The sequence below is a fragment of the Lingula anatina genome, chromosome 2, assembly GCF_051362555.1.
Source record: "Lingula anatina isolate TDL-2025a chromosome 2, LinAna3.0, whole genome shotgun sequence".
NCBI classification, from domain to species: domain Eukaryota; kingdom Metazoa; phylum Brachiopoda; class Lingulata; order Lingulida; family Lingulidae; genus Lingula; species Lingula anatina.
Window position 1 is genome coordinate 5,800,978 of NC_141768.1, and position 26,322 is coordinate 5,827,299.

General features: G+C 37.9%; 2 protein-coding genes across 4 annotated transcripts; one reads left to right on the forward strand and one right to left on the reverse strand.

Moving 5' to 3' along the window:
* Positions 1-12,311: 12,311 nt before the first annotated feature.
* On the forward strand, positions 12,312-22,205 carry LOC106176906 (uncharacterized). 3 transcript variants are annotated; one of them, XM_087004850.1, is made up of 10 exons: positions 12,312-12,690; positions 13,783-14,033; positions 15,471-15,558; positions 17,133-17,326; positions 17,903-18,030; positions 18,684-18,865; positions 19,302-19,400; positions 19,704-19,852; positions 20,101-21,161; positions 21,381-22,205. In XM_087004850.1, exons 2-10 carry the CDS (start codon positions 13,898-13,900, stop codon positions 21,705-21,707), a joined length of 2,364 nt encoding a protein of 787 aa, XP_086860976.1. In that variant the 5' UTR covers positions 12,312-12,690; positions 13,783-13,897; the 3' UTR covers positions 21,708-22,205. The 3 variants fall into 3 exon arrangements, with proteins under 3 accessions (XP_086860976.1, XP_086860979.1, XP_086860978.1); XM_087004853.1 differs by lacking the exon at positions 12,312-12,690 and adding an exon at positions 13,341-13,463; XM_087004852.1 differs by lacking the exon at positions 12,312-12,690 and adding an exon at positions 13,508-13,639.
* LOC106176905 (DNA repair protein RAD51 homolog 1) lies at positions 22,034-26,275 on the reverse strand. The gene is made up of 10 exons (XM_013559493.2): positions 26,124-26,275; positions 25,380-25,459; positions 24,991-25,128; positions 24,720-24,837; positions 24,422-24,513; positions 24,121-24,215; positions 23,787-23,900; positions 23,424-23,553; positions 22,961-23,082; positions 22,034-22,755 (listed from the first exon to the last, which is right to left on the reverse strand). The coding sequence occupies exons 2-10, from the start codon at positions 25,455-25,457 to the stop codon at positions 22,632-22,634; spliced, it is 1,011 nt and encodes a 336-aa protein (XP_013414947.1). The 5' UTR covers positions 25,458-25,459; positions 26,124-26,275; the 3' UTR covers positions 22,034-22,631.
* Between the last annotated feature and the right edge of the window lie 47 nt (positions 26,276-26,322).

Genomic DNA, 26,322 nt, shown 5'->3' on the forward strand with positions numbered 1-26,322 from the left:
CACTTTTTTCAGCATTTATGCAACACCGATAACACAATATTTGAAAAACCATTTTATCTTTTGGCATGAAACTTACAGAATTGATGAATATCTATAATACGCAAGTCAAGTTTGAAAATTGGCATGATCAGAGCATTTTTATAAAAGTTTTGCTGTTTTTTCACTTTTTTTCAGCATATATGCAACACCTATAACACATTTTAAGGAAAATCGATTGCCCAATTGTCTTGAAATTCACAGTAGTGATCAGTATTACTGAAATACAGATTAAGTTTTGAAAATAAGCTTGATCAGTAAAGGTTTGGTGAAGTTATACCTTTTTTTGTATATAAGTGTTTTTTTTTCCTCAAATTTAATTCTCAGGCATGCTAACAGTCTCATTTTTGAACTAATTAGATATGTTAAGTTGTTCTTTTGACATTTTCTGCATCTTAACAACATTGTTAGTTGATTATAAAAAAATGATGGTAAACCTGATATTGTGTATTGTTTAATAAGTGACCAAAATGGAAAAAAAACACATATCTTTACAGTTTGTCAGATTCAACCATTCACTATGTTCAGAATTTCAGAATGGAGCAAGTTGGACATTTATAATTGTTCTATTGATATTTTTGATTTTACAACATATTTTTTGATTGATAATATAAAAATGACAATAAATTGATTATTTTGCTTTATGTAAAAAAGGTGTTGAAAATGGAAATAAACTCTTTCAATACAGTTTTCTCTTGTTTACATTTTGGGATTTTCACTGTATGACTCTGAACTCTATAGGCTAGTCACATTTTCTGAATATCCATGATACTTTTATTTTATTATTAAAAAATTTATGGTTATTATGCTGTTAAGCATTGTGTAATATTGCATCAAAATTGAACAAAACCCTGCCTCCGTAGTGGTGGTGAAAGGAAAACCATGTCACTTGCTCTTCTCACACTTACAGGAAAGAAACATAGGACTGAAATTCAGCTTCAGTTGAAAAATTGTCTCATTAATTAATTGTTTGGAAGTAATACAGTTTTTTTTGTGAAAATTTTTATCTTTCACATGTTGCAATTTTCAGTGTGGGACTTAGAGCTCCCTTGGGCATGAAGCCCAGTGGTAATCAAATTTTCTTAATGTCCATGTTTTTAAAAGTAGATATTTTAAAATTGGTGGTATTTAATTAGTTAATCATTATGTAATGTTGCATCAAAATTGACAAAAAACCAACTTTGTGCTCTGCTACCATTAATATTATGTAAAGTAAAGTGTTACTTTCTATTTTTTTACTATTCTTACAAAAATGATTCTTAGGATTGACATTCAGCTCATATAAGAGAACCAGCTCTATTGGATTATCATTTTTATTAAATTTATGAATTTTTTGTGAAATTTTCATTTTTCTCATTCTGGCACTTTCTAATTGTAAACTTGGGCTTCGTTCACATGCAATGTCTATTTTCTAAATTCTATTTTCTATTCGCGCTATCTTATGATCACGATCTGTGCCCTGAATATCCCGCCGCGTAATTACTGGCAGCGCGAGCCAGTTACTTATAGTAACTTATAGTAACTGGCTCGCGCTGCCAGTAATTACGCCGCGGGATATTCAGGGCACAGACCATGATCATAAGACATACCGCAAATAGAAAATAGAATTTAGAAAATAGACATTGCATGTGAACGAAGCCTTGAACTCTGATGGGCCTGGAGCCTTATGCTTTTACTTTCATCAGTGTTACCTGTACGTTGTGCATAATTAAAATTTGATGTTGACTGTGCAGTTAAACATAATGTATTATTGCATCAGAATTGGTAGTCTCCTGTTTTATTTTGTGCATTATTGTTTTCTGCTTTTCTTAAGGTGTGACTTATGGACCTGAAGACCTTTGATAGACAAATTTGTGTGGTCAGTCTGTAAATTCCCCTTGGGTATTCACTAGGCTAATTTCATTGCTATAAACTCATTTGCCTAATTAAGCGGCCATTAAATGAAATTTCATAAAGCACACTTGTTGATATTTCCCTGTAAACTCCCAAAGGTTAAGCTCTCTGCTAGATAACATAGTGTCCATAATAAGGAAGCAGTGAATAGCAGCTTCATTGGAATTATATTTTTGTTGTTTTCTTTTTAATTTTTTCTCCAACACTGGCATTTTTAAGATGTGATTTTTAACTCCCATCCACCTGAGGCTCTGCACATTTTCAGTATTTCCACATAAGCAGTTGTATTGGTATTTATGTCTTTAAACACGCTGTAATATTATTTTATGCACTGTCATCATTTTTCATATATTGGGACTTTCATCATGTGAATTTTAACTCTCATGGTCCTGAAACTGTAATCTTATTGAAGGGGATTGATTGAGACCATTTTCTGGGTCTCCTGGAAGACAGTCAGATTTTAAAGTTTATATTTACGGGTTTCTGTTGGAAGACCATCAAAATGGAGGATGGATCAACAAAGATACTTTGGAATACTGTCAGAAAATATCTCTGGATCTGCTCCTGTTATTGACCATGTTACCTGTTGTGCATGATTAAAAATCAGTGTTGACTGACTGTGCTATTATAAGCATATATTATTGCATCAAAATTGACAAAATGACCTATATTGCATCTTTTTTTTCTGTTTTTTTGTCTGTACATTTGACAGCTTTGCTGCCTTGTTAAATTAGTTCTTGTATTACTGAAACTACTAATGCTCATTATAAAATAAATGATTTGATCTTATCGATCCCTTGAGCCTCCGCCACCTGGCCAGATTCATGGTCACCTTTCTATTCAGTGCAAAGGGGCTTGAAGGAATCTATTGAGGCACAAGAAAATGTATGTTATGCAGTGTTGGATAATGAAATAATGTGTGTTTGATTTGATATAGTATTTGTTTCATGTCTGATTGTTAGAATGGCTCACTATTATCACAATAAATACAAAATGGGTATGGTGCGGTCTTTCACACAACTCTTTATCAAAAGAATTTTCGTTAAACACTTACTGTTAATTAAGTCCCAATTCATGACATCCATGTTTTTTTTTAAATTAATTTAACCAACAATGTGACTGCCTTAAGGAAGGGAAGTATTCTGATGTCCCCATCATGATATAACGTATTGGGGCGGTCGATGTGAATGATGCGACACACTAGAACGCGATCGACAACATTACTAAAGTCACGGGTTCGAGTCCCGGATGAGGAACGTCACGACAACGACCTGGCCCCTGAATCGGGATGCATTATCAGAGAGAAAACTTTTGATTTTTTACATAAGACTGTTCATATGTTCATGCAGTACCCGGGGCAAGTCCGCAGTCGACATTTGAAAGAGTAAAGACTACTCAATACTAAAACCGCCGAGGTTTGAACAGCTGTGCATCTCACCGTGCTCTGTAACGTCAAAGGTGAAACCAAACGTTATCTCAGTGCAAAACAAAATGAAAATTAAAGCATCTGAAGTCATCTAACTAGGAACGTTCAGAACAGGCCTATCAAGGAAAGCGATCCAACTTGTTTTGATTCAGTAGCTTTTCCCGTATAACAGCAGGTCATACCACATGGAGGCCCGTAGCCAGAAATTTCAAAAGGGGGGTTCTTTTTCTGAAAAAGTGGACCTTTTCCCATAAAAAACTTCATGTACCTAGCTCAAATTTTACCTAGAGTGGACCTTTTCCCAGCAAAAGGGGCAGTCCTTTCGATCCCCCCCCCCCCCCCCCCCCCTTGGTTACGGGCCTGACCTGTTAACCGTGTTCGGTAGAAAAACGATATCTCCTCGGCAGAATTATGTGCCAAATATGTTTTACTCAAAATTACCATCACTGCAATCGCACCAGTAATTAAACACTTGAATTTTTTTTTTATTCTCTCCTCTTAGGTTCTCGCTAAAAGTAAAACACGCCTGTTGTGAACCGCATCTGATCCCTGTGGACTCTTTAATATAATAATAATAATAAAGGTTTATTGTGTTCTTTGCAATATATAAGACATATATTGAATGTATATGTATAAAAGTATAAAGATGTAGTACTAAAATAGAGCTTTAAGATAAATTCTAAGTTATAAAACCAATAATGAGGTTAAAAATGGTGATTCGTTGTTATTTTCAAAAGCTAAAAGTTAATGGATAGACCTAGATCATTGACACGTATATAAACAGTATGGGATAAAAGTGTTTCTATATCTTTTTGTCCGACATTTTGGTAAAACATATCTATAAACATTCCTTAGGTCCTTTTCTATGACACGAGTGTTAGGTAAAAGATGGTTCAATCTATGTGTACACAGTTTTATCTCATTTAATAATTTTTTGCATAAGTCAGTACGCCGAGATTTCAAGGTAGGTAATTCAGTGATGTCCATTGCTTCGTTGTAAGTGAGTTCAGGGTATATAATATGAAGAGCCCTTTTTTGGATGTTCTCTAAGGCTTTAGATTGCTGTGCGGTAATTCCAGCATGCCATAGCTGACAAGCGTACTCAAGTGTTGGTCTGAGATTGCTTTTATAAATTTGTAAGAGGTCATGTCTCGGCACCCCAGCGTGTTTGACCATGCATAAGAAATACAGTCTGGATGCAGCTTTTGAGAGAGTTTTTTCTATATGTAAGTCCCATTTCAAATTAGAACTGATATGAACTCCCAGCAGTTTGGCATGTGAAACTTGTTCGATTTTTATACCATCAATTATTAGGTTATCAGGTACAGTAGGGTTTTTACTGAAACAGATAAACAGTTCAACAGTTTTTTTAGGATTGATTAGCATGTTATTTTGTTTTGTCCATTCATATAGGTTTGAGGCTGCTATGGGAAGTTTAGATTGTGTAGGTTTGGCACCTTGTTCTATTTCCCTTGGAGATGGTTGGTGAACTGTCTCATAAACTGTAGTGTCATCCACATATTTTACTGCTGGTAAAAAACATTCCATGTCATTTATCATTGTAATGAAAAGGAGAGGTCCTAATTTTGTACCCTGGGGCACGCCCCCATGAATATGGCACCATTGTGACATTACTGATCCACACTTGATCCGTTGCTGTCTATTTAGTAAAAAGGCATGGACCCATCTGAGTAATACTGGAGGTACTCCATAGCTGCAAAGCTTGCCTAGCAAAATATTGTGGTCTATTAAATCAAACGCTTTTCTAAAATCAAGTAATAAAACCCGAGACTGTGCCCCATGAGTGTCACTGGCCTTGGCCCAGGTGTCAAATAGCTCGATTAAGGCCATTGTGGTGGAGGAACCTTTAACATTGCCAAACTGATCTTTCTTAATATGTGGTCCTAGTATCTCCCACAGCCATGTAAAAATGAATGCTTCCAATTCCTTGCTGAGGATAGGTGTTAGGGAAACAGGTCTTAAATCATTTTCCACGCTCAGTGCTGGTTTAATTTTAGGCAGTGGCACTACATTGGCACATTTCCAGATTGTTGGTAGCTTTCCTTGACGTATGGTATTGTTCCAGATTGCACATACTGGTGCACCGAGAACTCCAGCAAAGTCTTTGAGAATCCAGTTCGGTATATTATCAGGACCGGATGCCTTGTTTGTGTTAATATTAATGAGAGATCTTTCCACTTGTTCTACTGTGAGCTGGTACTGTGAGGGAATGTTAACATCATGGAAGTCCGTCTCATCTAAGGGGTCTAGGTGAGAAGTAATGGACTGGAAGAAGTTGTTGATGTTTTGTGCAAGTGCTTCCATATCCCCCTCATGGAGATGGTTGGCCATGGTGGTCAGAGAGGCACTGTTTTGAGATTTACCCATGATGTTATTGATACCTTTCCACCATTTCCCTGGGTCTGACGATTTTGCCTCTTCAATCTGAGTTCTGTAGTAGACCGTTTGTAACCGTTTGCGTTCTTGGTTTACTTTGTTTCTAAGGTTTCTAAATTCAGGGTCCTTCAGTTGAAAGGCACGCTGGCGTTGGATGATTAGGTCACGAAACTCATCTGTCACCCAAGGCTTGTCATGTGTACTCCTTGTCACAACCTTGGTGGGGAAGTGGGTTTCTATTAAGTTATGCAAGGTCTGATAAAACATATCACATTGCTGATGGACACAGTCACTGTGGTATAGTTCATCCCAGTGGATGTTTTGAATGGCATCTGCGAAACTAATTCGTTTTGAAAGTGGGTATTTTCGGACAGTCACCTTACATTTCCTGGCTGATTGTAACATTTGTGATGCGACAGGTTTCACTAAGATGGTTTCATGTTTAGACAAGCCAATAGGAGACAAATGGACTGGGCTCTGATAGTAATCTTGCATGTTGGTATAAACAAGATCTAAGGTGGAGTTCATATGTGTAGGACATTTTACCAGTTGTTTTAATCTTTGGCTTTTAATGAGCAATTTGTCAGGCAGATGGTTAAAGTCTCCGGTCAAAATTATTCCAGCATTCACATACTTTGTTTTTATTGTATCAAGTGTTTCAAGCAGATGTTGGACCATGTCATTATGGTTGCTATCTGGTGGATGGTAAATACATCCAACCACTAGTGGGTTGAACTGTCTAGGCATTCTCTGTGGGTTGAGTCTGATCCACAGGGTCTCAAATTGATCATGGTGTGCCCAGCTAAGCCTTTCAAATGGTATAGACTGATGGATATAACAAACTATACCACCATATAATATCATGGGTAAATCCAAACTAAATCTTAGTATAAAACAAACTCCGAGCTCCGTGTCGGGTTCTCAAACACGACTTCCTGTGCATCATGCACTAAAATACCGTTCATGTCTGGGACTGGGGTTTCGTGGGATGAAATGCGGCACCCGGATTATCGATTGGGATAGCAGATCTACACATGTACATCCAATCTGGCGCTCTCCGTGACAAGGTTGAAAGTTTCCATCTGATCGTCTCTTGTCGACGAAGCTGTCGTGGCTGCGTGGTAACTCTGCTGTCTTGCAGACAGGCAGGAATTCGGACGCTGGTTCGAGTCCCGGTATCTACTGTGTCATTTTCTGCCAGAATTAATTTTTCAAAATTGCGATTGATTACTATAAGAGGAAACTCGCACGTACGGAGGGTGGGCGGGTCAGTCACGGTGCAGTCGGTAGCGTGCATGGATGCAAATGAGACAGCCAAAGCGTCATCAACCTTGGTAACGCAAAGTCACGGGTTCGAGTCCCGGATGAGGCACGTCACAACAACGACCTGGACCCTGAATCGGGATGCCACGAGACGAGAACGAGTGAGGGCTCTCGTGGGACTTAGCAAATTACCTTTTGCATAAAAATACGGTATACTTCAGAAAGTTTACATCTGCTTCGACAATTATATCTCCTTTCTTTTCAGTTGAAAGTCCTTATATTGGTGCCACGATCTTGAAGTTAAACTGAGCTAAAGCTAACTCCGTATGTTCTGCATTTCATCAAAATGTGCTATCTTTTTGGTGGAATTATCAGAGAGAAAACTTTTGACATTTTACAAAAGTTGCGTCGCCTCTACTCCTTTTATCAGGCACAAGCTTTGTCTTTTTATGCCCCTCCTTTCCTATCTTGGGCCTTTGCTTCTCAAGACTGTTCATATGTTCATGCAGTACCCGGGGCAAGTCCGCAGTCGACATTTGAAAGAGTAAAGACTACTCAATACTAAAACCGCCGAGGTTTGAACAGCTGTGCATCTCACCGTGCTCTGTAACGTCAAAGGTGAAACCAAACGTTATCTCAGTGCAAAACAAAATGAAAATTAAAGCATCTGAAGTCATCTAACTAGGAACGTTCAGAACAGGCCTATCAAGGAAAGCGATCCAACTTGTTTTGATTCAGTAGCTTTTCCCGTATAACAGCAGGTCATACCACATGGAGGCCCGTAGCCAGAAATTTCAAAAGGGGGGTTCTTTTTCTGAAAAAGTGGACCTTTTCCCATAAAAAACTTCATGTACCTAGCTCAAATTTTACCCAGAGTGGACCTTTTCCCAGCAAAAGAGGCAGTCCTTTCGATCCCCCCCCCCCCCCCCCCCTTGGCTACGGGCCTGACCTGTTAACTGTGTTCGGTAGAAAAACGATATCTCCTCGGCAGAATTATGTGCCAAATATGTTTTACTCAAAATTACCATCACTGCAATCGCACCAGTAATTAAACACTTGAATTTTTTTTATTCTCTCCTCTTAGGTTCTCGCTAAAAGTAAAACACGCCTGTTGTGAACCGCATCTGATCCCTGTGGACTCTTTAATATCATGGGTTAATCCAAACTAAATCTTAGTATAAAACAAACTCCGAGCTCCGTGTCGGGTTCTCAAACACGACTTCCTGTGCATCATGCACTAAAAAATACCGTTCATGTCTGGGACTGGGGTTTCGTGGGATGAAATGCGGCACCCGGATTATCGATTGGGATAGCAGATCTACACATGTACATCCAATCTGGCGCTCTCCGTGACAAGGTTGAAAGTTTCCATCTGATCGTCTCTTGTCGACGAAGCTGTCGTGGCTGCGTGGTAACTCTGCTGTCTTGCAGACAGGCAGGAATTCGGACGCTGGTTCGAGTCCCGGTATCTACTGTGTCATTTTTTGCCAGAATTAATTTTTCAAAATTGCGATTGATTACTATAAGAGGAAACTCGCACGTACGGAGGGTGGGCGGGTCAGTCACGGAGCAGTCGGTAGCGTGCATGGATGCAAATGAGACAGCCAAAGCGTCATCAACCTTGGTAACGCAAAGTCACGGGTTCGAGTCCCGGATGAGGCACGTCACAACAACGACCTGGACCCTGAATCGGGATGCCACGAGACGAGAACGAGTGAGGGCTCTCGTGGGACTTAGCAAATTACCTTTTGCATAAAAATACGGTATACTTCAGAAAGTTTACATCTGCTTCGACAATTATATTTCCTTTCTCTTCAGTTGAAAGTCCTTATATTGGTGCCACGATCTTGAACTTAAACTGAGCTAAAGCTTTTCCCGTATAACAGCAGGTCATACCACCTGCAAGCCCGTAGCCAGAAATTTCAAAAGGGGGGTTCTTTTTCTGAAAAAGTGGACCTTTTCCCATAAAAAACTTCATGTACCTAGCTCAAATTTTACCCAGAGTGGACCTTTTCCCAGCAAAAGGGGCAGTCCTTTCGATCCCCCCCCCCCTCCGGCTACGGGCCTGACCTGTTAACCGTGTTCGGTAGAAAAACGATATCTCCTCGGCAGAATTATGTGCCAAATATGTTTTACTCAAAATTACCATCACTGCAATCGCACCAGTAATTAAACACTTGAATTTTTTTTTTATTCTCTCCTCTTAGGTTCTCGCTAAAAGTAAAACACGCCTGTTGTGAACCGCATCTGATCCCTGTGGACTCTTTAATATCATGGGTAAATCCAAACTAAATCTTAGTATAAAACAAACTCCGAGCTCCGTGTCGGGTTCTCAAACACGACTTCCTGTGCATCATGCACTAAAAAATACCGTTCATGTCTGGGACTGGGGTTTCGTGGGATGAAATGCGGCACCCGGATTATCGATTGGGATAGCAGATCTACACATGTACATCCAATCTGGCGCTCTCCGTGACAAGGTTGAAAGTTTCCATCTGATCGTCTCTTGTCGACGAAGCTGTCGTGGCTGCGTGGTAACTCTGCTGTCTTGCAGACAGGCAGGAATTCGGACTCTGGTTCGAGTCCCGGTATCTACTGTGTCATTTTTTGCCAGAATTAATTTTTCAAAATTGCGATTGATTACTATAAGAGGAAACTCGCACGTACGGAGGGTGGGCGGGTCAGTCACGGTGCAGTCGGTAGCGTGCATGGATGCAAATGAGACAGCCAAAGCGTCATCAACCTTGGTAACGCAAAGTCACGGGTTCGAGTCCCGGATGAGGCACGTCACAACAACGACCTGGACTCTGAATCGGGATGCCACGAGACGAGAACGAGTGAGGGCTCTCGTGGGACTTAGCAAATTACCTTTTGCATAAAAATACGGTATACTTCAGAAAGTTTACATCTGCTTCGACAATTATATTTCCTTTCTCTTCAGTTGAAAGTCCTTATATTGGTGCCACGATCTTGAACTTAAACTGAGCTAAAGCTTTTCCCGTATAACAGCAGGTCATACCACCTGCAAGCCCGTAGCCAGAAATTTCAAAAGGGGGGTTCTTTTTCTGAAAAAGTGGACCTTTTCCCATAAAAAACTTCATGTACCTAGCTCAAATTTTACCCAGAGTGGACCTTTTCCCAGCAAAAGGGGCAGTCCTTTCGATCCCCCCCCCCCCCCCCCTCCGGCTACGGGCCTGACCTGTTAACCGTGTTCGGTAGAAAAACGATATCTCCTCGGCAGAATTATGTGCCAAATATGTTTTACTCAAAATTACCATCACTGCAATCGCACCAGTAATTAAACACTTGAATTTTTTTTTTATTCTCTCCTCTTAGGTTCTTGCTAAAAGTAAAACACGCCTGTTGTGAACCGCATCTGATCCCTGTGGACTCTTTAATATCATGGGTAAATCCAAACTAAATCTTAGTATAAAACAAACTCCGAGCTCCGTGTCGGGTTCTCAAACACGACTTCCTGTGCATCATGCACTAAAAAATACCGTTCATGTCTGGGACTGGGGTTTCGTGGGATGAAATGCGGCACCCGGATTATCGATTGGGATAGCAGATCTACACATGTACATCCAATCTGGCGCTCTCCGTGACAAGGTTGAAAGTTTCCATCTGATCGTCTCTTGTCGACGAAGCTGTCGTGGCTGCGTGGTAACTCTGCTGTCTTGCAGACAGGCAGGAATTCGGACTCTGGTTCGAGTCCCGGTATCTACTGTGTCATTTTTTGCCAGAATTAATTTTTCAAAATTGCGATTGATTACTATAAGAGGAAACTCGCACGTACGGAGGTTGGGCTGGTCAGTCACGGAGCAGTCGGTAGCGTGCATGGATGCAAATGAGACAGCCAAAGCGTCATCAACCTTGGTAACGCAAAGTCACGGGTTCGAGTCCCGGATGAGGCACGTCACAACAACGACCTGGACCCTGAATCGGGATGCCACGAGACGAGAACGAGTGAGGGCTCTCGTGGGACTTAGCAAATTACCTTTTGCATAAAAATACGGTATACTTCAGAAAGTTTACATCTGCTTCGACAATTATATCTCCTTTCTCTTCAGTTGAAAGTCCTTATATTGGTGCCACGATCTTGAACTTAAACTGAGCTAAAGCTAACTCCGTATGTACTGCATTTTTTGTGGGATTATCAGAGAGAAAACTTTTGATTTTTTACAAAAGTTGCGTTGCCTCTACTCCTTTTATCAGGCACAAGCTTTGTCTTTTTATGCCCCTCCTTTCCTAATTAGGCTGAACGATCTACAAAAAATTCAAAATAGAGCGCTACGCATGGCACTCAAACTTCCAATGGACCCCGAATTACAACTCTGCACGAGCTGGTCAACATTGAATATATATCAAGCAGACTATTCTTTCTGGGCATAAAAACAATCAGCAGGTTTGAAAATAACCTCCTATTTAAAGAACTTAAGCTGAAAAACATAATACTAAGCAAACCAGGCAAAAATACTACCCTTGACTTATATAAATAATGATACAGATCGTGCACGAAAAACTTTGCGGCTTCGGTCTCCCGACGGCCGGAGAAAATACTGGCCCAGAAAAGGGCTACACCAATTCAATATTAAGGAAAAAATCTGGTCACCCGACGACCGGAGACAAGGTGAAAGAATTGGAATAACCATAGCGGAAGAAAAAGAAAAAGAATCATCAGGAAAAAAATACATAAGCTGGAGGGGCGGCCAGCGTTACGCCGCGGGGTATTCAGGGCACAGACCGTGATCACAAGATACCGAAAATAGATTTTTAGATTTTTAGAAAATAGCTTTTCCATGTGAACGGAGCCAAAGCATTATTTTATTTTTGCCACCGGAGTAAAATATAAATGGCAATTAAAAAGTTCCTGAAACTATTATAGGCCTACACGAAGTCAAAGACGAAATATTCAACTTCGGTTGGAATTATATAACAATTATTTAAACAGACTTTCAATTAGTCAATACCAAAGAAGAGAAAGCGGGTGGCAGGACAAAAGGGGCATTCATTTCAAGCCAATTATAGTTGTGAAACATGCCGTTGGTGTGCCCAAGTGGGAAAGATCAACTGTTAATAACCAGTACACCTTTAGAAAAATAATGCTATGGCTAATTTAGGGTATGAAAATATTTAATGGCTTTCATAATTCTTAACAATTTTATTTCTCCCTCAGGCCGCCAAACGTGTCTACCTCGCGGAACATTGTATTCTATCAAGTGCCCTGCCATTATGAACCCATGCAATGGTGGTCCACGATCCATTAGTAGAAACTCCGGCAATTAAACAAATATACACTTCCATTCTTCGATGGATTACACAAATGGAGGATGAAATGGCCCATTATGATCATATGTTTGTGTTGAAGCAATGATCGACACAGTGTACACACTTAGGTTTATTTGAGCGGCCTAATATGAAATCATGCAAACAGGGGAGGCACGGACCCAAAGTAAGCAATCAAGTAAAGCTTTGACAGACCCCGGTGACATGGTGAAATAGTTAAAAAGGGCTTTTGCTTAATGCCGGTTTTTGAAAAGACGAATTAAGTGGCATTTCTTTTCTCATCGCGACAAAGTCGCCGTCCCATTTCACAGTTCACCCCGCCTTACTGAGGAGAGCAGGCGAAAATGCATGGAACTTCATGTACCTCGGAGTTATAATAGTAATGTGAGGTACGTACCGATCATGCTGACATTTCTAATTATCCTGGAGCATATTTTTTTATTTGAATCAGTGTTCTTAATCAGGAGTACAAATCGAAGTGAGAATTGATCAACTATATTACCAGTATTTACTTTTAGATAATCCATTGATATGATTCTTGGTAAAATCAGAACTTCAGTTGTGTTTTGTAGACTGAAAGGGTGGCTACTGACATCGTTGCTTGGTAACGATAATAAGAAAATAAAAAATAATAATTTTGGAGAGAGAGCGACAGAGGGAGAGATCCACCAAGAGAGTCGGTCAATATAGTGATAAGTTAAACGTAATTTAAAAATAAAGAAAATTTAATAAAATAAAATAAATTTCACAGCAGCAAGCGTGTACTGTGAACATGTGAAACAATAAGGTATGGGTAAAGAAAAGAAAATTGATTGTAAGATTTTGATTCTCTGTCATTAACAAAATTATGTGTCGATTTCATTAAAGTTTATAAGCGATTAACATACGGAGACATCGTATTTGTTCGGAACATCATTATATGAATTTTGTGATCATAAAGTGAGAATCGGACAGACTGCCTTACGTCTTTGTATATTTGTTAAGCAATTCATCCGTAAGTGCCCAATCAACTGGCACGGGAGGGGCTGTAAGTACTCGTCGATGTAGCGACTTTGGTACCAGGAGACCGCATTGATCACCGTGCGTATTTGGATACTGATTCAATAGTCAAAACAATGTAGTACAAGTCTTGATGTATCGACAGTTTTTGTTCTTCATCGGGGTAAAAATCCATTACTTCATTGTGTGTTTCAATTGTCAGTCCGAGAACTTTAATGCGATACACTGTGACATTTACTATAAGTGCACTTGGCTTGGGAGCGTTGGCACCGTTGGTAACTCGGCTATTGTCATGTAGTATTATGAGGAAAAAATGGGACTGTTTTAACAAGTGACAAGGTAGATCCATACTAGGGGTGACAGGTTGTTCTGAAGTTTGCGTTTTAATCCAAACATGTCTCTTTAATTTCTTATCTGGTACACTTTAATCTTAGCTACACGGTGTATATCAAAACGTGTGAAAGCACTATCTCTATTTGTAGATTAGAAATTACGAAAAAACAACGAAAGCCGGAGGGACAAGAAGAGACAGTTCTCATGTAGAAGACGTAAAAAAAGGATTCATCAAGATAATAGGGATTCCAACAACCGCCCACCATGGCCGGAGTACACATGGTGGACCGTGTCATTAGTGTTATTAAACAAGAACCGAAAGATAGGAGAGACACGGAAATAGAAATCGTCCTGCCGTGGCTTCGGAAGAAGAGTCCTCTCTTTGAGGATGTGGAGAAAGGTAAGGTTTAGTATAATCAGCCGGGAGGTATATTTTTCCTTATATTTATCTCACCTGTCAAGTATTTAACTTCAGGTATAGGTAAACAATTCCTTGCGCACGTTAAGTGTTTTGTAAAACGTCAACACACGGTTTACAAATATTACCTAATGCTTGCCAAATCGTCAAATAACATTCCTGTTTTATCGATAGTTTATGGAACCTGATAGTACTGTCTGTCAAATAATTGATGAATATTATTGTATCCTATATTTTTTATATTAAACGCATGAAACAACATCTCCTAGGTATGTGGTTAATAAAATCTTCACTATTCCATACCTATATTGCCCAAAAGAAAAATCTTTCATGGCTGCATTAAAGAAACGAAATCGTTTATCATCAGTCTTGGTTCAAGTTGAACTGATTACATAAAAGAACATGAGAGTAAACAATATGTCTTTTAGGACGTATATTATTAAAGGAGATAAGAAGTACTTTTTTCACCAGAATCGTGTTGTAGCTAAGGACGAAAACATAGGAAGAAAAAGAAGAAGTTGAAAATACCCTTATACTCGGGTTGTTAACAGTGTTTGATCAAACCAAAATTGGATAATAGACCGTAAAAACAAATATTAGAATGTCGACTTAATCTTCCTCCACTCATCGTGCAATGTGTGCCCGGGTGTTGTCTCGACATCATACGGTAACTTTTGCTGACGTGTAAACTCTCATGGTTTAAAAGAGAGAATAGGCCACACCTTATCCCTTCAAAACAACGCACCCTCGGGCTGCTCCTGGCGTTAATGCCTAGGTAACTTTGTAAAGCTCAAACAGTCGGTGATATTTAATAAGGAGAGTAAATAAGAAATACAAAAACGTTTCCGCCATAATGTGAGGAGCAAACACATCAACATCGTATGGCTTTTAAAATGTATGCATTTAATTTTATCAGGCCAGAGATTTTACAGTGAAGTCATTGATAATAATTTTGTAATTAGCATGTTCCTTTTTTCTCTACCACAGTCACTGTGTCACAGAATCGGTTCAAGGGCCGTCAACTAACTGCTAGAATTGCTATAAGGCAGAGCAACGGTTTTATATATTCCAGTTCTAGGACACATAAATCTCATTCTATCCTAGCATAAGTGCAACACATGTTATTTTAATATTAAAATATTGAATTTTTGCGACAAAATATTGCTATTGTTTTGGCTTAAGAAAACATTTCCCTCTGCCAGGACATTTTCATTCACACAACAGGCTCTTTTCTCTTTCTCTTTTCATATGATAGCCAAAAGAATACTTATCATTCATCTAATGGGAATTCTCCTTCTTTTCTTGAATTCTCGAGTTCAATATAACATTCAATATCTTAATGATAGAGACATGACAAGACAATTAACCTGACCCATGCCACTTAGATAGATTTAAATAATTGTTATCATTTCTTTTCAGGGGTACTGATGGAGATTGTAAGACGCTGTGAACACCAATTCTGTGTCCGGGATGATGTCATCATTACTCAAGGAGAAATCGGAGACAGGTATATTTATGGCGTTCTTGTGTTATGAAAGACTTGCGGTCATTCAGTGTGCTAATTAAGAAAACTCCATTAGGCACATTTTAAAAGATAAACAAAACTTAACTAATTAGTGCATCAACGAATAATAAAAATCGAACGGAATCTGCAAAGTTGGTAGGTAACACATGGAATGCAAATTTCAGTCCAGTTAGAAATTTATAATTTAGTTAATAGTATGAAAGAAACGAAGTTACTGAAAGACGTGACACTCATCTTGTTCATAAGACCCATTAACTAGAAATACTGTATGCAGACTTTCTTTTAAAGTGACAGAAAGAAATCCCATAAACGAATCTTAAACAAAAAAATTGGGGGGTAATTGGTCTGTGGATGGTAAATATCATTACTGGAAAATGGTTGAAGTGTTTTTTTTTTACATTTTTTAATTCCTCACGTCCCGTTAACAATCTGTTTATCTAATTAAAAGACGAGATGAGATTATGTCAAGGTATATGATGCTCAATGCAAGGTCATAATTGCATAACATCAAGCGATCGCTATTAGTGTTTGATGAAGGTGGAGAACCGATCAATCATGATCAAAGGGGGCTCAATTAAGTGTACATTACACAATTCACCTGAATTAAACCATGGTGCCGTATTTTTTCGATGTCTCAATTTTATATTTACCCTGCTATCAGTTGTATGACAGCATTAAGTTTGATATTTATATTACCAATAAGATTTGTTTACGGAGTGTCATATCTTAAGCCGATTTTAATAACAGTGGTTGGTGGATATCACCGTGCACAGAATCGTGCTAATGCTGATTTTGGCGATTATTTTAACAATGACGTACGAAGAAAAGACTATGTATGTACATAAAAAATCCACAGACCGAATAAAAGATATCTCCTTAATGTATACTATCCTATCCTAACCTATCTACAGTATGAATCGAATCACTATCGAGAAAAAGTAATTTTCTCATACTCACAAATCATAGCTCGACTCGTCTCTGAACTTGGATTCAATGTTTTATGCCATTTGTAGTTTAATAATTTAGTTTTAAACCTTTTAAACCTGCCTTTTAGACTGCCATGTCTTCCTGTGCATATATATATATATATATATATATATATATATATATATATATATATATATATATATATATATATTGACACCAGGTACTTTTATTTGAGGGGTTAAATCGTTTAAAAGATCTGAATTGAGAAAGTTAAGTACATGTAGCTTAGAAAATGTGACTTCGGGGCATTTTAAAAATTTTAAAATTGGATATATATGCCAGTAGGATCAGCTGATTACTTAGGATGATACAGGGAATTATCGATGTGTTTCCAAACCTGTTCCCGAACTTGACAATAATGTAGGCCTACTTTAAGTATCATTTTATCCTTCTATCACGAACGGAAAAGAAGCCAACAGACAATGAATACAATCTCCATTTTTTAACATCAATACAGCTTTACGCTGCATCGGTTTTATTGAATGTAGGCCTACTCGAGTTATTCAAAAAACTCTATACATTCTTACATCATGGCCGACGAGACTTATTTTTCTGTGTATTTTTTAAAGGTTTTACATCACTCTTACTGGTTCTACAGCAGTGTACATCGATACTACAAAGTCAGATGACGACCCTCCACCGGCGAAGGTTGAAGAATCCAAGAGTCTCCTGGAACAGATGGACGATCTTCTGGGCAAAAACAAAGAGAAGAAAAAGAAGAAACTTGATAGGTCAAAATTTGGGCGTTTCATTATTAATTTCCGTAAGTCGCCTTTTTTGAAAGATGGTAGTTTTTTTAACTTTGTGTTATCAATCTTTTTATTTTAGTAATATGCCTTTTTGGTTTAAAAAGTGATAAGTATACATGGAAATGCATTCAATAAATCAATATTATCAGCTATTAGTTATTTTAATGAAGGAGTGCCAAGTGACACTTACGTGATCGGGCCCTGGTGAAAGTAGAGTCAGCAAATATTTGCCCAACCCTGAACTACATAATTTGCTACATAAATTAAAAAAGTGTTTAAAAATACTCCAAAAATCATCCTTACTACGATACATAACCTATTGTTATACTCCATTGTGCAGGAGTCGTCTGCAGGTCTTTATTCAATTTAAACTGGTATCAGATACCAAGACACCGAAGAAGATTCCCCTATCTCGTCGCCATGGTGCTTGTAAACCTTGCGGTATTCTTAACACTGGAGGCTTATGCAGATAATACCCATGTTTATACCGCGTTCAACAACGTTCCCATTCCCCGTCTTGGAACGTGTTTGATATACAAGAACACCGTCCACTTTGTCCTCCACTAATTAGCTTTCTTTTCTTTATGAAGCGGCGGGGAAAAGCTTTGGCGAAGTTGCCCTGATGACGGAAGATTCGGTCAGAAATGCTACCATCATAGCAGACGAAAACACGGACCTTCTTGTGATATCTAAGGAGCTGTTTGACAGCACGCTCAAGGTAAGACTGGAGGTGTTGAGCAAATAAAAACACCTGAATTAACTTCTAAAACGCCTGTGATACATTAATCAATCTTGAAATTTGATAACAAAAAATGGAGATGATATGTGCTACTGTCTAGAGAAGTGAGGTTTTGCTTTTATCAGTTCCAAAATAAAATTATCTTTTAAAATTTACCATTGGTGAAAATAAGTTGACACGTTTTCGTTCGCGGAATAATGTGACAAAGTTTCGTTTCTGACAAGAAAAATCGAAAAGCACTTCATTATTTCAAGGCAAAACTGAAAAGTATTGACACGCACGCAAGAGCGTTGAATTTCATACCCGTATCTTTATTCCAGCATCAAGTTTGTTCTTTCTAAGGGGAGGTCAAAGAGACAATCAATCTACATTCCCCTTAATTAATGAAATCGATCCTGGGTCATCTTGACTGAACTCTATTCTCAATATTGATCGCACTGTTTTGTAACAGTCATACCAATATCATCACCAATCAATGACGAATAATGTTAATGGGTATTTTAAGTTTCATGTAGGGAGTGTCTGATGTTTATGCAAATAGTTTTATGAAATATACCGCTGTCCTTCATTCATAGCTTTTCTTTGGTTCCAGCAGGTTATTCACACGGCCTGGTCATTTCCTTTTATTTCAGGCGAAAAAAGAAGAAGAATACAGAGAAATCCGAGAATTTATTGACAACAGTGTGTTGTTCAAATCATGGAGCCCAAAATTTAAACGTCTCTTGGAGATGAGTTTACGGAAGGAGAAATACGCGTACGACTCCGTTATCACCAACCAGGGTGAAACCATGTTTGGCATTATTTTCATAATAAGGTATATGCGTTGACATAAATGCCAAAATTGTTTAAAACCAGGTTAAAACAGACGCAACTTAAACGGGTGCATGTTTAATATATCCGTACACTTGCTAGGAAATACACTGATCAGCATTTTTTCTTTAAGCGTAAACAATTGGCAAATCAAATGAAATAAACCCTGTTGCTGTAAACACAGACGACACGTTGGTTACAATTTTAATTTCTTTATCCAGTAAATCGACTTTCCTCTTTACCTGACAGCACCATTATAGATAAGTGCTAAAGCATCCTCGTTAAGCCTCCTAAATATAGCAACTGAAAAGTCTCTATCAAAAGAGAATATTTACCTCTCTAGTCTCCACAAACTTATGAAGTCTGTTTCACACATTCCTTTTTGACTGCGATTAGATGTAATTTGCTGATAGAAAAATATATTTTTGTGATGATTTTAGGGGGCAGGTAACATTAATCACAAAGCCGGGCCTCCATGAAGCAAGCTACTACAAATTGTTTCGGAAAAAGAACCATTTGATTGAAGCAGGAATTATACCGTAAGTGTAATGTTAATTATTAGAATTATTTTAATTTAGCCAGTCATATTCTTTCTGTCGTCACATTTTTCTCTTCCAGGATAGTCAGTATGTTTTTTTACCATTTTCTTTATTCATATCACTCATACATTGCACAGTATATAAGAATCAATTACATTAGCAATTTCTGCTTTTTAGAAAGCAGAATCTTGGGGCAAATAGTGCAAATTGAGCCTTATACAAAATCCTCTATTTAAAAAATCAGAATACTTGTCTACAAACCTTAAACAACTTTTATCATCCTGGTACCATAATTTGTTTTAGTGACACAGACAAAGATGAACCAAAGGTTATAGAAAATGTCACTCAGGACCAAATACGCGTGCGCAGGAAAGAAGGCTATGCTGCCGCAGAGAGAAGAATAAACACCAAAACTGTAGATCTGTGTTTTCTTGGACAAGGGGAAATGATAGGTAGGAGGTTAATTAACACAATATATTTAATTTTCGACATGGTTGTATCACATAGTTTCTTTTAGGAAGGTCTCTTATTTATGTGCCATTGACAGGCATTGACGCCTTGCTTTAAAATTCTTCTCAATAAATGTGGATGAACCAAAATAAAGTCCTCATAGTCACAAAAGATAAGAAATTGGTTATGACTATATGTTTAAAGTGCATTTATTGCAGCAATTCTCATTCATGTCTCCACTTTTTTTCAGGTGACATTGAACTCGTAATGAACATGAGCACCTTCTTTGGGACAGCTAAGTGCAATTCGGACGTTCATGCATTTATACTAGATCTGAAAAACTATGACAGATTAGTCGGCAAGAAAAATCCATTTACTCACGAAGTGCTCAAAAAAATCGTAGAGCACAAGGTGAAATGTCGACTATCGTCATCCCAGGGCAGCCAGCTTCCTCTTCTAAAATTCATTGAAGCGAAAATCGAAGAAGATAAACCAAAGATTACCCTGGTCGGAGATGAGTCGGAGGAAGAAAAGAAAAGAAAATTATTCATGAAGCAGTTGGTCGGTTTGTTCATTGAAGGAAAAGTTCCATTAATAGAGCCTAGTGTACCAGACTCTGTGTACTACAGGCATAAATCGAAAGTGAAACTCAAAGAGCGTGAAAGAGACCAAGCAGTAAAAAGAGCTAATAAGCAATCTTCCAGGTTCAATGACGCTGATACTCGTTTATCGCGTGCACGGATGCCCCGTCGTCGCGTGAGGAGCAGACGAGAGTTGGAGCAAATGAAAATAGAGCCACCGAGTATAGTGAGTCAAGTTCGAGAAGCTAACGAGAGAATGCGAGCGCTTGGGTCGGGTACCACACCGGCTGCTACTGCTATCAGCAATGTCGGCAATCAACAAAAGACTGTTGCATGGGGTGAGGGCACGAAATCTGATAATGGACCAAAATCAGGAAAAGGGTTTTTCTTGACTACCCCAAATAATGACGACAATGACTCTGTAGCATCTGGATCCATGGAGAACGCATGGCGCGAAATAGACAATTACCAGCGCAGACGATCCTCTCTAAAGATGGTTTGCTCAAGCCCTGATCGGAGCAAGGAAAACACTAGTTCTGTGGCGCTGCTCAAGGCTACACAATTAAATGGTAACGCCAGCAGCGAAGGGGAAGATGATTATTTTGACTATGAAACTAGTGGGCATATTTTAAGTTCTCTCGAGGAGAGACTGAAGAATTTCTACAACAAGCAGGAGGAACACAAGAGAAATGTTGCCCGCGTTACGGAGCTGCGAAGATTTGAGATTAAGGTATATTTTTTAAGATGTTAAAAACGTTAAAATTATGCGATGGTTTGTTCCTCATTGTTGGTCCCCAGCAATTAATTACATTTCTTTTATTGCGATCATAATATAGGTGATTTCAGATATTATTAATCCATTTGATTAGAATAATGGTAATGTGATAAATTAAAAACTTAAAAATGCATTTCAACAAAAACCATTGGTATTTGTTTTGGTACATTTAAGGAGGCTAAAACAATCCCCATCCCTGGTGGTACGGTGTACGTACGTACAAAGCCGTGCAAGTATCCCAGAGGCGTTCACGTGGATCCACAGCATCACCAGCACGTGCGACGCCACATCATAGCAAAGAGACCGGTCACTGCTGGGGCTCCGCCAATGCTTCCGCTACCGCCAGGCACTGCAGCGCCCCCTTCCCGCACCGCTACGGCACTGGGAGTTTCTCATGACAACCGACCGGCATCAAGTCTTGGTGGGCGTGACCATTCCTTAGCTCCACCTAGCGGAGGTTACAAGCCTAGACCACATACTGCATTAGCCAGAGTTCATTAGAGAACTTCCATCGTTGTCCAGAACTATACAGAAGCCTATAAATGTATACCAATACAGAACTTATCAGGATATAAAAATACTCTACCTCTCCATATATGGCTCATTTTTAACTTAACAATTAAGGATTTTATAAAGTTTACTGTTTGAGGGCCTTCTGATCCCTGAAATAATGTGATAATAGCAATGTGTCAAATTATGGTGCCTTTTCTAAGCTTTCTAATTACAATTTTTTTTGACACCATCTTCCACCTAGATCATTTACAATGAAAATTTAGATGCTATGTGTTTTAACAACTGTCATTTTCTGCTACAGATATACAAGTCACTTAATGAAAAAGAAAGTTTATTTTAGACTCTATAGGCAACATAAAATTTACAGGTTTGTGAAACACTGATAGTTATATATACAATGGGCACTGTATTTTTGCACCAATCATTTTTTTATATTTCAATAAAAATTTGCATAACTGTTTCCTTAAAATAGACCAAAGCTTTCAATGGTATTCTCACACTACATATACCTGGAAAATCAATTCTATATTTTAATACTATTGGCTAAATATTAACAAAAAGTGATATACTCTTACATAGAATAATTGCACATTTTCATCTTCCATAAAGAAAGATTTTCTCATTCAAACTGTCAGGAAAAAAGCAGCAACCTTCTGCTGCAATGATATCAAAAAGAATTTCAAGATCTGTTCTAGTTCCAACTCTGCCAGATGTTTCTTTTGTCTGTCAATCTAATATATGACACAACACCAAAGTAAATATGTCAATCCATTTGCAGTTATTAACATTTTCTCCATTCAGGACCCATCCCCATGATTCCTTTTCAAAGGTGTAGATTAAAACTGCATGACTTCCAATTTGAAATCGCTTTCCATTGACATCTTAGAAAGTTTAATGTCTTTGGAGTCCTATTTAGTCTTTTGAATCTCCAATCCCATCAGCATAAATGGCAAACATGGCCTCAGCTTCTGGCAAGCAGGGGGAGTCATAAATTTTACAGATCCTGGTCTCTCCACGGCCTTTGCGAAGGTATAATCTGAAGAAGAGAATATCAATAATATGTACTTTCATAAACATGACAAACATCTACCAAATTGAACTAATTGAAATTTTTACAGCATTTGTGTATGTCAACACTTTTACAGTTCAAATATAGTTCTAACACAGGAAACAAAGATTGTTTGCAGGTATAACTTTGGTAAGAAATTAACAGTATTTATCTATCTTTGGTTGACACAGACCTGGTAGTAGAAGCGTGTGCAATGATATTGCCACCAATGGGCTTTTTTGGATCTGCAGAAAACATGGCTGCCCCATCCACCTGGGCTACAACTTGATTTGTTATCACCACTGCTACCCCAAACTGGAAATAGGAACCATTATAATGCAAATTATTTTTATTCAGTGATTAAATAACTGTGATAAAACATCTCAATTCAGCATTAAGTTTAAGGAAATTTTAAGCCACTTCAAACTGCTGAGTCAAAGCAGTGATAAATTGGCAAAATATTTGGTGAAAAGATCTTTTATTTTCTTTATCCAAGGTATATAATCTTTAACATTTAGCAAGTTACGTTGATAGAAAGAATCAAATATAAGAACCTACATATCTTTTAAGGATAGCATGTTCTTTTTAATAACCTTTTACAAGACCTATCTCAGAACTTTGTAACAAAACCACAATTTGCAGATATTTCAACTTACTTCATCTGACAGTCTGAGAAGTGTCCTCAAGAACCGTGCTAAATGCATCTGTCTGGCTGACAACTCTCCTCGGCCGGAGTAGTCTGTTCTGTACAGGGCTGTGGCACTGTCTACAATAAGGAGGGAATATCTGGAAAAGGAAAAGAAAATCATGCTTGAAAATGTCTCAAAGCCATATTTATCTAGTAAGACTTCTTATCCTTCCCTAAATCTGGCCATATCTCAAAATGATAATCCCCCTTAAATAAGTTCACCAGAAGCATACTTAATGTTTATATTTCTTGCTGAACTTAAGAACCTCACAAGGTCTATGCCTTGGGGGAGGGGAGGTGAGGTGAGAGGGGCGGGCTAAGATAAACCTACCTGGACTCTGCCATCATGGCTGCTGCTTGAATAAGTAACTGTGTCTGGTGGTCAGTATTGTAAGCTCTGGCATAGGCAACATTGTCTAACACATCACTGCCTGACAGCCCATACCTAGGAGAAAATAATCAAGTTATAAACATTTTACTGTATACAATTTCAAGATTGAACTCAGCACACAACTAGCATACACCATAATTTCAGTGACTTCGTAAGATTGTCGATGTCCAAAAATTTCTGATTGATTTAATCATTAAATTATGACCTGGCAGCTGGTTTCTTTTTGAGACTAACAAAAGATAATTCTGAAGTTAAAACTTCCCATTTAGCTTACTTTTCTGCTACTGCTAATAACCTTTCAGGTCTAAATGTTCCCTCAGAGTCAATATACAAACATTTCCCCTCTCCACCACCCATGTCTATTGGAAGCTGTAATAAATTAATAGAAATTAAATAGTGTAAAATAGACAAGTGGACATAATATATTACTGCATCCATAAAAGGAAAATCTAAGGGAAACTACTGCTTTACTTGGATTTCAAGCCAGCACACATGTAAACAATGGTCAGTTCCATCAACCCATATTATTCAAATGTCTGATGGATGATTGCCATGTAATTTTCTTTTTTTATTACCTGACAAGTAACAGCTAACTGGTGGCAGAGCTGAGTCTTTCCTGTTCTGAACTCTCCAAATATTTCTGTAATTGAACCAGTTTCTATGCCACCTAAAATGCAATCATCACAATCAATTCTGGATCACAATAAAAGCAATGAGAAAAAAGAAGGAAAAATTGTGACCTTCTTATTTGTTACCAAATGGGCTAATTACAAAGAAATGCTGAATGGAATCATTATGAACAAAAGAACTTTTTTTAAATATATAAGCAATGCACATTTCAAAAATGAAAGGTAAAGTTTGTTATTCACAGACCTTGTAATAATTTGTCCAATTCTTTTGATCCACTTGTTATTTGTATAATCTCTGAGCGCTTCTGGTGGAATTCTGTTGCAGTGGTGAATCCCATTGGAACCATTTTAGCAGCTTCACCCTATATTAATACCAAAGTGGGATTAATGTAATAATTAAGGACAGAAAGATGCATTAGAAGCTTGTTACAGTTCGAATTTTACTCAAATTATATTTGGACCATTACAAGGATAAAAAGGAATACACATTATGCAAAAATCATGAACAAACTTACCAGAATCTTGTCTGCCTTAGCCTCACTGATGCCCTTTATGGTAATAATACTCTTCTTTGGAGCAAAGGCCACAGCTTCCACAGTGTAGTAGCCTGCTTCTTCTAACTTCTTTATGTCATTTGCACTTATACCAACTGTCTGTGAAAAAAAAGAATCAATTAGAAGACATGGCAAAGTTGGACATGAGTATATTAGGAAGAATGAATTATATTTCTGAATGGAGCACATAAAACTTAAGATTTCTTTTTTGTTTTTTTGTTTGAGTGTAACAGATAACAAAAATCTTACATATAATGATACAATAAAAAGAACAACACAATGGTTATCTATATACGAGAATCCTCATTTTGCATTTTTTAAGAAATTCATATCATAAATAGCACACTAACCTCAAGCCTACTAAGTGGAAGTGGTCCCAAAATATCTTCCTCAATACTTTCCTCTTGTCGTTCTACTTGCATCGCCATTGCTAGTGAAAAAAGTTAAAAAGCGGTTTTAATAAATTTTAGTCAAACAGGTAAGTTGCCATATGTGTCTATGCATAAACCCTTAGACCCAGAAAATGACCTCCGTCTGCCCCTATGAAGAATTTGAGATACCAAACCAGGGCAGAATCTGCATGTTTATATTGTATTTGTTCAAAAGGCATTCACCAATTATGTACCAGTGTTTGAATTGTGTTTTACGCAACTCAAATTTTGGCAATCCAGAAACACGGGGGAGGTAGCACACGAGGAACACCTTACCCAATAACTTATCTGGAATTCCTCACTTAATCAGTTCACGCAAAATCTAAACTCTTGCATTTCCATAAAAAAGAGCAGTAATCCACCAAAACGATCCATATCTTTGTCAGTATTTTATACTAAGGACGACAGAATGATGTGAGTCTCACTTCAGACATCCCTATTTTGCAACCATATACTGCGATATACTGAAGTTATACAACAAATGTCGACATGCAAGCTGATGCATGCAGAATTTTGAAAAAAAAAAAAAAAACAACCTAAGCCTGTGGTGCTATCTAAAGCACCATAATAACCATTAACGGTGGAAAATAGTTAAATAACAGGTATGATTATTTCCTTGAGCTTAAGTTTGTAAAATAAACAAAAACATTTGTGAAAACCAACCTAACTTGGTGTTTGTCAGATCCGTACTAAACCGAGTTAACCCGCCAATAGAGTGACGTCATGAAACCTCGTATCTGTTTCTCCTCATTTAAAAGTTTTTGAAATATTGTTCTTTTGTTTTTCTGCACAAAACACGTCAAATTTTAAGGTGTATTTTAAGGCAATTATTCCTATTCCTATATGGATTTTTAAAACTAAA